At 42.3% G+C, this 14,196-nt stretch overlaps 2 protein-coding genes across 4 annotated transcripts in view; one reads left to right on the top strand and one right to left on the bottom strand.

Annotated features, from left to right (window-relative positions):
- The first annotated feature begins 4,456 nt into the window (after positions 1-4,456).
- Positions 4,457-5,956, top strand: LOC115788304 (proteasome subunit beta type-2-like). Its single transcript, XM_030741280.1, has 3 exons — positions 4,457-4,614; positions 4,914-4,963; positions 5,733-5,956. Exons 1-3 carry the CDS (start codon positions 4,518-4,520, stop codon positions 5,832-5,834), a joined length of 249 nt encoding a protein of 82 aa, XP_030597140.1. The 5' UTR covers positions 4,457-4,517; the 3' UTR covers positions 5,835-5,956.
- A 3,078-nt stretch (positions 5,957-9,034) lies between these two features.
- LOC115788303 (transcription factor AP-2-epsilon-like) overlaps positions 9,035-14,196 on the bottom strand; it is a 13,804-nt gene continuing 8,642 nt past the window's right edge. For 2 of the 3 annotated variants that reach the window (XM_030741276.1, XM_030741279.1), the window contains exons 4-7: positions 14,142-14,196; positions 11,590-11,708; positions 10,904-11,042; positions 9,035-10,091 (exon numbers count right to left, since the gene is read on the bottom strand). The exon at positions 14,142-14,196 is cut by the window's right edge and continues 177 nt beyond it. In XM_030741276.1, the coding sequence (XP_030597136.1) occupies positions 9,830-10,091; positions 10,904-11,042; positions 11,590-11,708; positions 14,142-14,196 (575 nt within the window). In that variant the 3' untranslated portion in view covers positions 9,035-9,829. The remainder of the gene's footprint in view (positions 10,092-10,903; positions 11,043-11,589; positions 11,709-14,141) is intronic. The other variant, XM_030741277.1, reaches the window with a different exon arrangement.

Raw genomic sequence — 14,196 nt, 5'->3', positions numbered from 1 at the left:
TTGAATCAAAATTAGATCTGGTGTTGTTTCCAATGATGCAGAGCAGAGTGCAGCTTCTGAAATGATCTGCAGCACTTTGGTGGAAATGCAAGTGTCTTGAGTGTGCACAATCTACTCTGGTGGCTGATTGCATCCTCTCAAGTTGGAGATGGAACATGATGCTGTTCCGGTGTATTTCCAGGATTAGTCATCAGATTATAGCTGGTTGGTTTCCAAATTGATTCTGTGTGAGCAAAAGCTGCCTGACAACACATATGAAAGAAAAACTAGAGCTCTGTTGATTTAGTGAGATGGCGGACACGTTAGGAAACACACTGCCTGGTCTGCTGACTTGGCCTCTGGGGCAAAGACCCAGCGTTTTATGGCTTCCTGAATAGCAGATTTAAATGGCAGATAAGGGATATCAAGACTTAGGGTTCCTGTTTTGTGAGCTATTATTGTTAAGGAACAAACATGAATTTTGGGAGATTTTAAAGTTTTAAAACATTCCCATAATTATTTAGTATGACCTAAAACTATCAACTGAGCCCATAAGCTCTTGAGGGAAGTGCTTACTGAGGTCACGGGGCAAAGGAGCCAAACCGTGTTACCATAAACAGCCACAAGTCTTTGCAATCAGAGGAGTCGCCCCCTGTTGGCCATTAGATAGAATGCAAGTTAATGGCGCATCCATGTTTGTAGGTCAGAACTAAATTGATCCTCCAAATGAAAATTTGCAATTTACATGTAACTGTTACTGTTGTCACTTACAAAGGCCAAATTGTAAAGTTACATATTGGAGCTGTAAAAAGAGGGGTAGTGCTAGAGTAATTCTTGGCTAGCCTTTTCTCTGTTCTTTCAAAACCATCTTACGGGTTTGTGTCTGCTCAAGGCGATGGCAGAGAGGTGCAGGTGAAGCCTTTGTTTCATGGCCCGACAGTCACCTTGCTTGGATGCGAACAGTAGTCACACCGGGGAGGATTAAAACATATGATGTGTATTGTTTGCGTATGAACTGGGGTGTGAGTTCAGGTGGTAGGGTTAACAAGGTGCCTGGTTCCCTCTGAGGTGACATGGGAAAGGGAAGGTTATTTTGATGCCAAGTCTGTATTATTGTTACATGTAACCAGTGAGACAGCTGTCTGGTGGGCGGGGGTGACGCCACTGGGGCGTTTGCAAGCTCACATAGGAGTTAAAACACACACACACACACACACACACACACACACACACACACACATTAAGGTGCCGTTTACACGAGGCCGTTTTCACTGGAAACGGTGTCGTTTTGATGCGTTTCAGCCTTTCGTTTACACGATGGCATTTCAGAAACGATCCGCGTTTACACGAGGACATGTGAAACGATGAAAACGATGTAGTTCCCATGCCAGGCCACAAGTTGGCGTTGGTTTTCTCTTTGCAGTTTGTTTACGCAAGACGCGCATGCGTGGAGTGACACAGTAGGTAGTGCGGCAAATTGTTCATTACTTACAAAACGGCCAATGTGAGAGGTTTTGTGTGGACAGATGATGAGGTTGGATCGCTGCTGCACACAACGCTGAATTACAAAACGGTAAAAACACAGGAAAAGCATAAGAAGCACTCGTGAATCCGCGAGTACTGTTTATCAGTTTGCGCGTGCGCGAAAAACTGGCCGTCGCAACCATAGTGCGCATGTGCGAGTCGAGCGTTTTCAAATCACCCCGGTTTCAAGTGTTTACACGAAAACGCAAGCCGGTGCGTTTCTGAAACGCTCCACTCTGGACCCCGTTTCTGAAACACATCGTTTTCACTCTGTTGTCGTGTAAACAGAAGGGCGAAACGCATCAAAACGACACCGTTGTCGTGTAAACGCAAGGCCGAAACGCATCAAAACGACACCGTTTCAAAATGAAAACGGTCTCGTGTAAACGGCACCTAAGATATTCACGCTCAGTGTGCACTCTCACAAGCACTTGCTCATGTGTGTGAGTGCACGCGCACATTCAGAGCCATCGTTAACACACACTCACATTAAAGCCTGCTCCGCGGGGAGCGCAGCGATCATCGTTGCCCTCGTGGCAAGCGCAGCGCTAACCCACAAGTCACAGAAACAAGCAGGTCGACTCAGACAGGAATTAAAGCAAGAGGGCAGGTTTGTAGATCCTAACTCGCCTGACGTAATGTGAATCTTATTTTCCTTATTTTCTACCTTGTGTGACATATTACCGTGCTGCTTCTGCTACTATTCTAGTCAAGAATTTAGGCCACAAGTTGTTTTAAAATCACCCCCCAAACCCTCAAAATTAGTCTTGGTTTAAAGGGATCTTTTTGAAAATGAGAAACAGGAGCTTGCAACAGCTAGGATAGAAAGTTGGTGTTTTGGAGGAAGAGAAGGGAGACGAGGCTGGGAGCGTAAAAGATGTAATTTGAAAAGAGGGGGGGGGGGTAGGGGCAAGAGAAACGACTTTAGAAGTTTTTAATGAGCCCTGGCGCTACTCCAGGGCACAGGGTGAAGGCGGCGGAGAGAGGAGAAGGAGGAGGGGGGGAGCGAGTGAAAGAAGGGATGAAGAGAGGGGGTGGGGGTGGGTGGGTGGGGAGGAGGGCGCTGACTCCCAGCAGATGTCACACTGCCAATGACACCCTGAATTCCCCCGAAACACACAAACACACTTGCCTCCTCTGTCCTGTGACCCACTATCACCTTTTCCTCTCCCTCCATTGCTCTCCAGCTCTCCTCCTCCTGTGCTCTCTCACTCGTCCCTAGTGTGCGTCTCTTTTCTGTCACACTGCTGCTTATGTTTTGTTAATGTTGCCGCTGTGTGCGGCGCTCCATGTCTGCTAAGTGGAAAAATCAAAGTCGATAATTAGGAGCAATTTATTTGGGATAAGTTGAGAAAAAGAAGTTGCACTTTTCAAGTGCCGTCTGGATCTCGTAAGCGGGCTCCTGGAGTAAAATTATCTATGTTCTGGTGGAAGTGTTAGCACCTCTAATTGGAGCAGAGAAGTAAACTTTTTAATGGAGACAATAAACATGGCACCGTGTTTAAAACCGTCCCTCACGTGATGCCCGATGAGATTAGACTCTGCAGCTGGTGGATCGACACGTCACTTCTCTAAGAAAATACTTGCATAATATCTTCTGTGTTTCTGGAGGAGCTTTCCAGTATCTGAATAAATGCGTTCAGTCAGCTCGTCACAGGATTCAGATTGATAAGCATTAAAACCAAGAACTAAAGGCATGCCTATGTGGTATGCACCCTAACCACTCGACCAATGAATCGCCCTTTTGATGCTTTGATTTTGACCCTCTTTGCCCCATCTGTTCAAAATTAAACTGTTCAAGTACGTCTTATGGGGGGGTGAACTTAGGATTTGTCCGATAATATGGAAGAAAAAGTAGCGTTTGGTTTTGCCTCCTTATTTTACTGTTAACCAAAATGCAGAAACATGGATTATAAGCCGTCTTAATTTCATTCAGGTACATCCAGCAAACCAATGACATCCTAAAAAGAGCAACTTTCAGCCTTACTAGCTGTTTCATCCAAATTAAAAATGTAACTGCAGTTATGTTTTCGTATCAGCTATTATAGGAAAAAAGACAAAAATACACCAGTACAGACTCTGAAATTGAAATTGGACCAGTGGAACCAGATTCACCAGCTTTGGTTCCGTCTTTTCCTGGAGGATCAGCGTCACCGCTCAGAAAAAAAACTCTACATCACAGCTGACAGGAGAAGAAGACGTCATAACAGGACCTTTCTGAGCTGCTGCAGCATCCAGCTCTCTGTACAGTCTGGGAATCTCTGAGCTCATTGTTGAAAAACCAGTAAAAGCTGATACTATCGCACAGTCGGGTGGCGAGCATCAGGTTACAAAAATCGAGAGGTGTGCCGAAACGGCACAAAAGTGCAGAGTACACACGGTGTTTGGTGACAACTGCAAGCATAAACTATGTGCCATTTAAGGAATATCAACCAGGCCTCATTATAAATATTATTAATCACCCCTAATTTCTGCTTGGACATGTCAGAACATGGAACATAACTGCAGTAGCTGACTGACTTCAGTTGAAATGATGAGTCGGTCTCATCAACATTTATTCATTTCAGCTTCTGAGATGTTGAGATTTACAACTCTTTCTTTCATATATAACTACAGATTAAAATATTTAGCTTGTTTCCTGTTGGTCCTTTTAAAACAAGCAGAAAAGAATAAATGACTGAGGTTTCACTGTAAAAACGATGTACAGATTAGCACAGATTAACCGCAGTGACACAGGGGTAGCTCTGAAGTCTTCATACTGGTGTTCATGAACACTGATTTGTGATCCTGCAGCTCTGAACTAAACCCAATGCATGAACCTGCTTCAAGAGGTTCTGTGTTTGCCACTGAACTCGCTCAGTCTGCTTTGTTCATGGTTATAGACATGAATATTAATTCTCGGCTGCCTCCTCCTCCCCTCTCTCCTCCTTTTCCTCCTCCGTCTCCAGACTCCATACCATGTGAACCTGTTGCTGGCGGGCTATGATGACACAGACGGCCCTGGTCTCTACTACATGGACTACCTGTCTTCCCTGGCCAAGGCCCCCTTCGCTGCCCACGGCTACGGAGCCTTCCTCACTCTTTCCATTCTTGACCGATACTACAGACCAGGTCAGTGCAGACAGACGCCTCTTATGTTGTTGTTTTTCTCCTTTCATAGTTCCTGTGAGACAGAGAAATGAAGAGGATGATGAAATCACAGCAGAGGTTATGGAATTTATTTGCACTTAGGTCAGGAGATGGGCTCAAGGCATGGTGATAAATGACTTTTTCCTCATGGTGATAAATGACTTTTTTGTTATTCTTACAGCTCAAACTTTTTATGTTAATTCTAAAGGCTACAATGTAACCTTTGACCCTGCATGAGGCTCCACAAACCGTGTTTGCTCTTTTTTGTTTGTTTGTTCTAGATCTGACTCGGGATGAAGCCATAGATCTGCTGAAGAAGTGCATTGAGGAAGTGGGTTCAAGCAGTTTCTTTTTTCATTCACATAAATGAAATTTTCTTAACTTCTGACAGCTTCACACGTGCTCTCGGGTACTTTAAAAAAAACATTTTCAGGATCTTTTCTAGACATCACATCACATTTTTTGCAGTCCTGGTAATTGTCCTCTTTAGGAGGGTGCCAGCTGACTGTTTTTATGTGACCACACATTTTCTTAGCCATAAACGAAGAATTACTGAAGTATTTTTGTGCACATGAAAATCACATGACTGCATCTTATAGAGAAACGCTCAACTTCATTGCGAGATCATAATATTGTGCAGTGTATTTACCACCGTAACTCAACAGCTGACCGTATTATTACATTTGGGTAGATTCAGATTAGATCTGCTGTCCCAGGTTTTTTTTGTGCCCACCTGTGATGCAGTGTCCCAAATCAGTATTCAAAGCATCGTCTATAAGTATCAGAATAAAAGCATAAATACGCTTAACACTTTTTACTGAAATCCTTTGAGATACACTGAGTTCACAACATACAAGCAGCAGATTGAGACTGAGATTGTTTTTATCAGTGGCATGTATAGATACTATATAGTATAGTATGGTATATAGTATTTGGTATATACATAGTATATACTAAAACAGAGGGGATAAAATACCTGGAGTGTGAATTACGTCATTTTTCCGCTTTTTTTTTTTCCGTTTTCTGCTGAAGTTCATCCCAAATCAGATTTTTGTGTAACATTTCTCCCTGTGTCTGCTGTCTCCGTCTCCCTGTCACAGCTCAACAAACGTTTCATCCTGAATCTCCCCTCCTTTACCGTCCGTTTGATTGACAAGGAGGGCATCCATGACCTGGAGAAGCTCACCCTCGGCGCCAAGTGACCGCACTGCGTAACTTCCAACCATCATGCCCTCGTTTCTTTCCCTCTATTTTTTTTTTTTGTGTACCAGTGACCTCCTGCTTTTTCTGTTCCAATAAAAAGTGACACACAGTTGAGATACAAGCTCTTTGTCCCTGTGGTGCTTTCTCGTTCTCTAGTGTGCTCATCTGCACATTGAATGAGAACAGCCTTCTGGCTGTGTACTTTGCACTTGTACTCAGTGAGAGGGCATGCGGGTAATGTACACTTGCTTATGCTTGTACACGTGTATTAAAACAGGCATGTGCATATTGTTTTTCTTTTTCTTTTTTTTTCTTTAAACCCTGGGACTAGACAGGGAAGTTAAAAACAGTTAAGCTAGTGCTTAATTACATTTGTGGCTCTCCAGTTTTACCTACACATTAAATTTAAATGCTTTTACTACTAAAATCTGTCCAATAACGAGCTTTTTAAGTGGGCATACAAGTAATTAATCTTAATGATTCACTAACAAGAAGCTCCTGAAATAAATTTTAAAAAGTGCTCATTGGTTTTGTCTTTAAATCATAAGTGTTACAGTAAATGAGCACACTTGCATGCAGCTGGAAATGGGAAAATCAGGCCAACCTCACAGCTGAGCTGGTGTGTGTTAGAGCGACTGTAAACCCATGTGTACGAGCGAGAGAGGGAGAGGCGGCGTGTGTGTGGCTCCATCATCCCATCTCCTCTCTCCGCCACAGACAGGTGATTAATAAACATTAAACAATCCCTCCTCTCTCAAACACACCGGAATCTGACGGGAAGAGCAGCATATGTTTGCCTGGAGGCACAAGAGAGAGATGGAGAGCGGCCCTGCTGAGTGTCAGATAGAGGGAGAGAAGTGGGGGAGGGAGGAGTTAGGTTACAGAGAGGGGAGATGAAGGGATGGTGGGGGTGGGGAGGTTGACACAAGAGGGTAATGAGATGGGAGGAGAGAAAGGGAGATACGGCAGGTAGGGATGTTTCAGAATGTATGAGCAGGCGACACGTGTATGCGTGCATTCCCTGGAAAGCAGTAATTGTGTTGAGCGTCTCATCCTGGTTAAATAAAAGGAAGGACTGAGCAGGAGAGGTGGTCCGTGGGAGACGTGGAACAGACAGATGTGTTGAGGGGGAGCCGAGGTGTGGCTTGTTGGGCGCTGGAGGTCGTGCTACTCCCACGTACTGGGCTTCAGCTATGACACTGCTGTCTCCACTGGGGCCCCTGATGGCGGCAAAGAGGGGCACTGAATTTTTTTGAATGGGCTTTTGGTGAGCCATAAAGCATAAAAGGTCTGACAATTATTTCAAGGTATGAGTGCCATAAAGCTGAATTTCATTGAATCTCCACCAGAGGGCGACTCCTCTGGTTGCAAAAAGACTTGGAAGTCTATGAGGAAATGTTCTTTGGCTTCCTCTCTCTGTGAACCCCAGTAAACATTTTATGGACTCAATCGCTAGTTTATGGTCGCACCGAACAAAACATAACACTTTGTCATTCTTAGAATCAGAAAGGAGGATTATCCAGGGTGATGTTTCACAGTCAGATCTGCACCTCACTCGCCACATCCACTTTCAAAGCAACAAGCTTTGAGTATTCACTTCAAGCTTTCATAACAGGGCGTAAACAAAGGGTCACGGTGGCTGTGTCTAGCAAATACAATAAGCGATAAAGGTGAAAAAGTTTCCTCTGGCATCCTGTTGAAATACTGAGTGCACAAAGGAATACTGAGAGTAAAGAAAATTCAAATAATAGTGCTGGTCTCAAGCATGGATAAATAGGTAGGGTTGTGTCTGGAAGGACATCTGGCCAAATCAAACATGCGGATCATAAAGAATGACATTTCCATACTGGATCGGTCGGGACCCAGGTTAACGACGACTACCTGTGCTGTTGGTGGCCAACAGGGTGCTGGTGGAAACTGTGCTATTCATGACCAAAGACAAAGGAAAAGGACCGGGGGATGGCATGTTAGGAGGCAGCGAGAGAGAAGGAAAGGTGGGATCGAGAAGGTGAGATTAGGGACTGCAAATCTATAGGGATTATGAAGATTGATGGATGTAGTGAATGAGGACGTGCAGAGGGTCGGTGTGACTCAGGAGGATGCTGGGTTAAGGTGAGATGGAGGCAGGTGATCCGCTGCGGTGACTCCTAAAGGGAGCAGCCGAAAGAAGAAGATGGTAAATTAAAAGCAAATATAAAATAAGTAAAAGAAATGAAAAACAGTCACTTGGAGACGGTGGCAAAACACAGACAACATTAAACTAACTCAAAATGGAGGCACAGAAAAAGCCTGCTTAAAAAAAAATATGTCTTTAAGAGAGATTTTAAAGATGAACGTGAGCTCATCGATCTTTTCTCCTCGGGGAGGTTGTTCTAAAGAGTGGGTGTCCAGTGACCAGTGAATGTGCACATGCAGATTTTATATCCAGATGACCACTGAAATAGATAATACTTCAAACTCACATCAAGTTAGTCATCTTTGTTTAGCTTCTAAGCACGCTAACATTTGCAAATTAGCACTGGGAACACAGCAGAGGTGAATGAGAACATTTCCAGGGATGTTTTTAAAGCAAAATATTGGACAAATTACATTTTTTTAAACTGAGGATGATGCTACCAGATAAGGTATTAAAGTTCATCCTAGGGGTGTACTTTGATATCAGATGTCACTGCATTCCTTTGAATTGTTGGGGAGACATTTCAAATCCACTGTTGTGAATTTTGCGGTGGTTCTAGAAGGAAAGTCAGGAGATCACATGAGTTACTGGGTTGAGAACCACGGGGCTTTTTTTCCTGTTTATTTAGAAGTTTTTTAAGAATTTTGCAAAAAAAATTTCTGGTATATTTAAAGGAAATCAGCGGATTTATAAAATCAGTAAGATCCTCGATGGAGTATTTTTTGCAGCATTTTTTCTGAGAGGGTAGTGGACTCCTGCATCTCCTCTGGGCTTAGTTTTCAGGCTTTTGAAAATCCAGCCTGTGACGAGAGATTTTGACCAATTTGGTGTAATAGTGCAAACGGAAAACTTTCCCCAGGGAGAGCAGGGTCTGAGTCCTGAGAGACTTACAGTAAAGACAAATAAAAATGATTTTTTCCCTTTATGTCAAAAACAAGAAAACTCCACCAATCAGTTCTTAATTCTTTAATAATATATTACATTTATGCTGTAATACAATAATAATAACAACAGTAATAACATTAATAATAAACATACACAGAAAGTACAAAATGATTTGTGTTATTTTCTTAAGTTACCAACACGCAGTACTTCAAAATAAAAGAAAACAAATCTCCTTTAGCTGCCTCTCACGCCTTCTTTCGCCCCTGCTGCTGGAGAATCCAGTAAAACTCGATTTCCCATGAGCACCCACTACGAAGAACTACATATGGAAGCTGAGTTTGTCCAGTCAGGTGGAGCGAAAAGTCTTCCAAAGTTCCAGAGGGGCAAAGAGCAGGTTGTTGTCTCGGATATGGCTTATGGCACTTCCCAGATGAGTTCAGTTCAAACTCTGTGTGTGTGTGTGTGTGTGTGTGTGTGTGTGTGTGTGTGTGTGTGTGTGTGTGTGTGTGTGTGTGTGTGTGTGTGTGTGTGTGTGTGTGTGATGACAGCGTGGGGCTTCTAAAACACACATAAAGGTGACATGTTTACCAAAGTAAATAAAAGGAAGGGGGAAATAAATAAAAGCGTACTGCCATATGAGGGAACTCATCATGAAGAGACGCCATCGTGCCACAAACCAGCTACTGAGAAGAGAGGTCCATGCGTCATTTTGAGCGAGGTGGTTGTGGACACACATTACAGTACAGATATCATCATAAGCCCCGCCTCCTCGGCGAGCGGGGGGCTATAGAGGTTTCGAGGAGGTAAAAGTCTCAGTATCCTCAGGGCAAAGGTAAAGATGCAGAGGGCGCCAGTCAAGTCTTTTCTCCCTCTTTTCTCTTCCCTTCTGCCTCTCATCCATCCATGCACTCATCCACACGCGTTCCCCTCCCTCTATTTGCGGTGCTTCATCTCCTTGTCATGGTGGCTCTTCCCTCCACCTTCTCCTTTGTCCAGCAATTTGATCGCCTCCATCAGGTAGCTCTGGAAGGCGGAGAGCGCTGCGCAGATGGCGGGTGTACCGAAGCCGTGGGTGAGCAGACTGAAGTGGGTGAGGCTTCCCTGGACGCCCGGCTCCAGGCAGGGGGTGGGTCGACTGCCGCCGAGTGGGGAGCGGTCCTGGGACATGAGGTCCACAAACTCTTTGCAGATTTCCCTGAGAAGAGATCAGGCATTAGGTGTTATTTTGCTGCGCTGGCAAAGGAAAAGTGCACATTTGAAAGCAGACAATTTAACAATTTAGAAAGTACAGAAAGTTCACTTATTGTTTGGTTTTAGTCTCATCAGCAAGTTACATTTTTTTCTCATGCTGAAGCTCATGCTTCAGACTGCTCTAAATGATCAGTGTCAGGCAGTTTTTCCAACATTTGGCTCTTGATGATGTCAATGAGAGGGGATATGCCTAATATGGTCATCTCACTCCCAGAAGTCCCACCCACTTGCTGTTCAAACTTTTTCTTTGAGAGGGGCGCCCAATCAGAAGAAAGATGGCTTAAAGGGAGGGGAGTAAAAACAGCTTGTCTGAACTGAGGGGATAAACAAAGACCCAGTGAAATAAAGAGTTATTTTGAACTATGAATCATGCAAACTACTCTTGTGATGTCTAAGATTAAAACCGTAATAGATCACCTTTAAGACAAAAAAGAACCAGACGTTTGCTTTTCATCCCATGTATCAATTGTAGATGCATAAATTGACATCTTTTTGCTCCCGTCTCATCAAAATTTGCCGATAAAGTTCATGTCACAGATCCACAGTCCACAAACAGCACAAAAAAAACTTTTAAAATCTTTCAAAAATGTTTCTATGTGACCGGTTTTGAAAAGTTTTGAGAGACAGAATGGCCTGGGTCTTTATACGGGACTAGTTGAAGCAAGAAAAAAAAACGCTGAATATCACCAGACTCATGCTATTCATGCAAGATTAATTCAAGAGTGAAATGAGCAGAAGAAGAGATGAGCCACTCACTTGGTGGCGAGCAGCATGCTGCGTCGCGTTGGGAGCTGGTCGGGCTCGCTCTGCCTGCACAGATACTCAGCTGTGGCTCTGGCTGGAAACTCTGTTTCACACACGTAACCGAAGTCCCGCGCCAGATGGACGGCCTCACCTGGAGAAGGAGAAGAGAGAAGGCAGATTAAAAGGAAGCTCGAGTTGACTTGAGCACAGGGATTAAAAAAAAAAAAAAAGCCAAGTTCTGCTAAGTATGCTAAATTCAGGGCTTCAGTTTATTTTAAGCCAAATAATTATCCAGATGAAGACTTTTAAATACATGCAGCTGACGGTACGACTGTTTGGGTCGGGTCAAGATAAACTCACCAACCACTTTGCTCACTTTCACCACTCAAACAGTTCACTGCTCTCTGGCTGCAGCTGCAGCTTTCTAAAGGACACCCTCTGTGTGTGTGTGTGTGTGTGTGTGTGTGTGTGTGTGTGTGTGTGTGTGTGTGTGTGTGTGTGTGTGTGTGTGTGTGTGTGTGTGCGTGCGTGCACTCGTATGCACGCATGCAGCCATCCACGCTGTGACTCTTTATTCATGTGTGCTCATGCAGGGATTTTTCTGTGTGACTATGTGTCTCTATCTGTCAGCATGTATGCAGGTCACTGTATATGTGTACGTGCCTGTGTGCATATATGTGTGTGTGCGTTTTCCCTACCCTCCACTAGAGATGTTAGCAGAGTGACGTTGGCTGCCTTGCGTCGCCCGGCGGGCAGGTTGAGGCCAATCTTCTCCAGACGCTCTCTCAGACAGCGGCCACCATTCTTTGACTTCGCCCTGAGGGGGGACAGGGAAACAGAGGGAGCAGTTTTTAGGAGATGCTTCTGTGTGTGTGCATGTGTGTGTGTGTGTCTGTGTTTGTCTTTATGAGTTTTGTTGTGGTGTGCTTCTGTGTGTCCCTCTGTATGTGTGTGTGTGTGCATGAAGCTAAACTCTCCCTATGTTCCCTGTCAGCTCTGATACTATCCAGTATTTTTCTCAGTGTTTCGCCTTTAATCCAGTCGCTGCTTTACTGTGCTGCCTCTTTGCTCGATTAAAATTTAAAACCAATGCATCTTGCACAGAGTTGATCTATTAAAGCTCTTCAGACCTTCATCACATAATTCATATCAACTTTATGTTTGGATACACCTATGATTTACTTTGCAATAACCTTTAAATTTAAGGTAGTTTCAGTATTTATTTATGCAGAGTTATTTTTTGAGAGTTCACGTGATGGGCAGTAGCACATAAAATCAGCAGTACTACAATTTAAGAAATATTCTGCATTATAGTATATATTCTGAAGTATAGTATTACAGTATTGTCAGAAACACCTAAATATTGCTATAGTTTATATTAATAAACAAAAGGCACTGAGTTATGCATCATATGCAAGTAAAGAAATGATATTCATTTGTTGCAGCATAAATAAACAAGTTTTATGTATTAATGCTATAATTTCCAAAGTAATCACTTAGTCTAAGTGTCAGATAATTGCAGTGGAGTTCATTCCTTAATCCGCAAAAGTATAAAGTAGGTTAAGTACAAGTACCTCAAAGTGATAGGCAGTGATGCACTGTTATCACTGGGGTATCTGTATCTCTCTGCAGGGGAGGCACTGGGTTTTTACCACCCTTCAGATCTTTTAATTATGTCCTCTCAAAGTATTTCAGCCTGCAACTCAAATCATAAACTTGTTCTCTTGCCCCGAGGCCACAGTTCATTAAACCACATTGCTTCTCTTGTGATTTAGTCTCATGACCCATTTTGGGTCCTCAGCACTGGTCCTGTACTTAGATTAAAATCAGTCTTATTCTGAAAAGCTAAAAGCAGAAATGTCCTGATATATGGAGTGTATTGTAGACAGTAGGGCCGTCATTATGATTAATGTGACGTGTTTAGCATGGCTGAAAGTATTCTCAATGCAAATATATATATATATAAATATAAATATATATATATATATAATATATATATATAAAAATATATATATATATATAAAATTTAAAAAAAACAATAATTTTTCAGTTAAATAAATCTTTAACTTTGTCTCTGCAGCCATAAGTGTAGAAAAAAAGAACTAAAGGAACAGATGCATGATTCTTTATAATATTAAGCAACAATATATTCTGTATATTATCATTCTGTATATTATTATGTCCTTTTTACATATCATGGCTACCATCAATCTCAATATATCTTTCCACCAAGAGCTTGAGTTTAGTTGAGTGGTGACTTGATCCCAAGCTTAAAGGTGTATTATGTGGCATTTTAAGCATTGCTTTATCATTGATATATCATCCGATATATATTACAGTTAATAGAAGAACAAACGAAATGAATGTGTCAAAGGAAATATACAAAAAAAAAAAATGAGGAGTGTTAAACATAAGGCCCAGGGGCCAGAATAGGCCCGGCAAAGACTCTAATCCGGCCCACTAGACAGCTTTGGAAAATGTGAAGGAGGGCATAAATTTTGAGCTTTTAATTGTATTTTCAGAAGATTTACAGCTTTTCCTACTGATAAAGATTTCCCCCATGGCTGTTCAAACTACACCAAAGTAATCAATAATTAATAGATAAACAATTAAATGTAACAAAAGTTCCTGTTTTTTTAATATTTGTTATAGAAATGTTTGTTTTGTTTTGTTTTTTTTTAACAATGGGTCTACAGTAGAAAAAAAAATTAAATCTGGCATTTTCTTTGAATTAACAAAAACTTTCTTTTTATAATTACAGGACATTCTGGCCAATTAACTGCCAGATCCTCTTCTATTAATTTATATATTACTTCTTACAATTTAAGCCCAAAGAGCGGCGTTTCTTTGTCATGCAGAAAAACTGAGATGTACTGTTGAAACTGCACTTCTTTTTCTTATATTAAGATATCTCAGGGATTAAATGTGCAGTTAAACTTCTTTACACTGACAGAAAGGCGAGTTTCACTGGTCTGGCCCACTTAAGATCAAACTGAATGTGGCCCACGATGAAAATTCTCTGTTATAAAGGATTAAATTCACTGCATCAGTTAGTCTATAGATAAATGAGGACTTTGAGGACTGCTTCATTTTACCAAATATTTTAGTTCTAATGAGGTAAAAGTTACCAATCATTAAAAAAAATTGGTATTTTTTCTTGGACTGTAAGACCTGATTTCACTCTCCAAACAACAACAACAAAAATCTTTAAATCTAAATCCCACCCTTTCATTCCCTGTCTGCTCCTCACCTGCGGAGGACTCCTCCCAGCAGAGAAGCATTGAGGCACTCAGGTGGGGAGAGGC

This window comes from Archocentrus centrarchus, chromosome 11 (genome assembly GCF_007364275.1).
Source record: "Archocentrus centrarchus isolate MPI-CPG fArcCen1 chromosome 11, fArcCen1, whole genome shotgun sequence".
NCBI classification, from domain to species: domain Eukaryota; kingdom Metazoa; phylum Chordata; class Actinopteri; order Cichliformes; family Cichlidae; genus Archocentrus; species Archocentrus centrarchus.
This window is presented reverse-complemented; position numbering and strand designations above follow the sequence as displayed.

Bases quoted from the DNA above. Each gene is read 5' to 3' on its own strand.
- LOC115788304 (XM_030741280.1), top strand. From the start codon at position 4,518: ATGGACTACCTGTCTTCCCTGGCCAAGGCCCCCTTCGCTGCCCACGGC. The intron at 4,615-4,913 runs GTCAGTGCAGAC...TGTTTGTTCTAG, and splicing joins TGACCGATACTACAGACCAG to ATCTGACTCGGGATGAAGCC. The intron at 4,964-5,732 runs GTGGGTTCAAGC...TCCCTGTCACAG, and splicing joins TGAAGAAGTGCATTGAGGAA to CTCAACAAACGTTTCATCCT.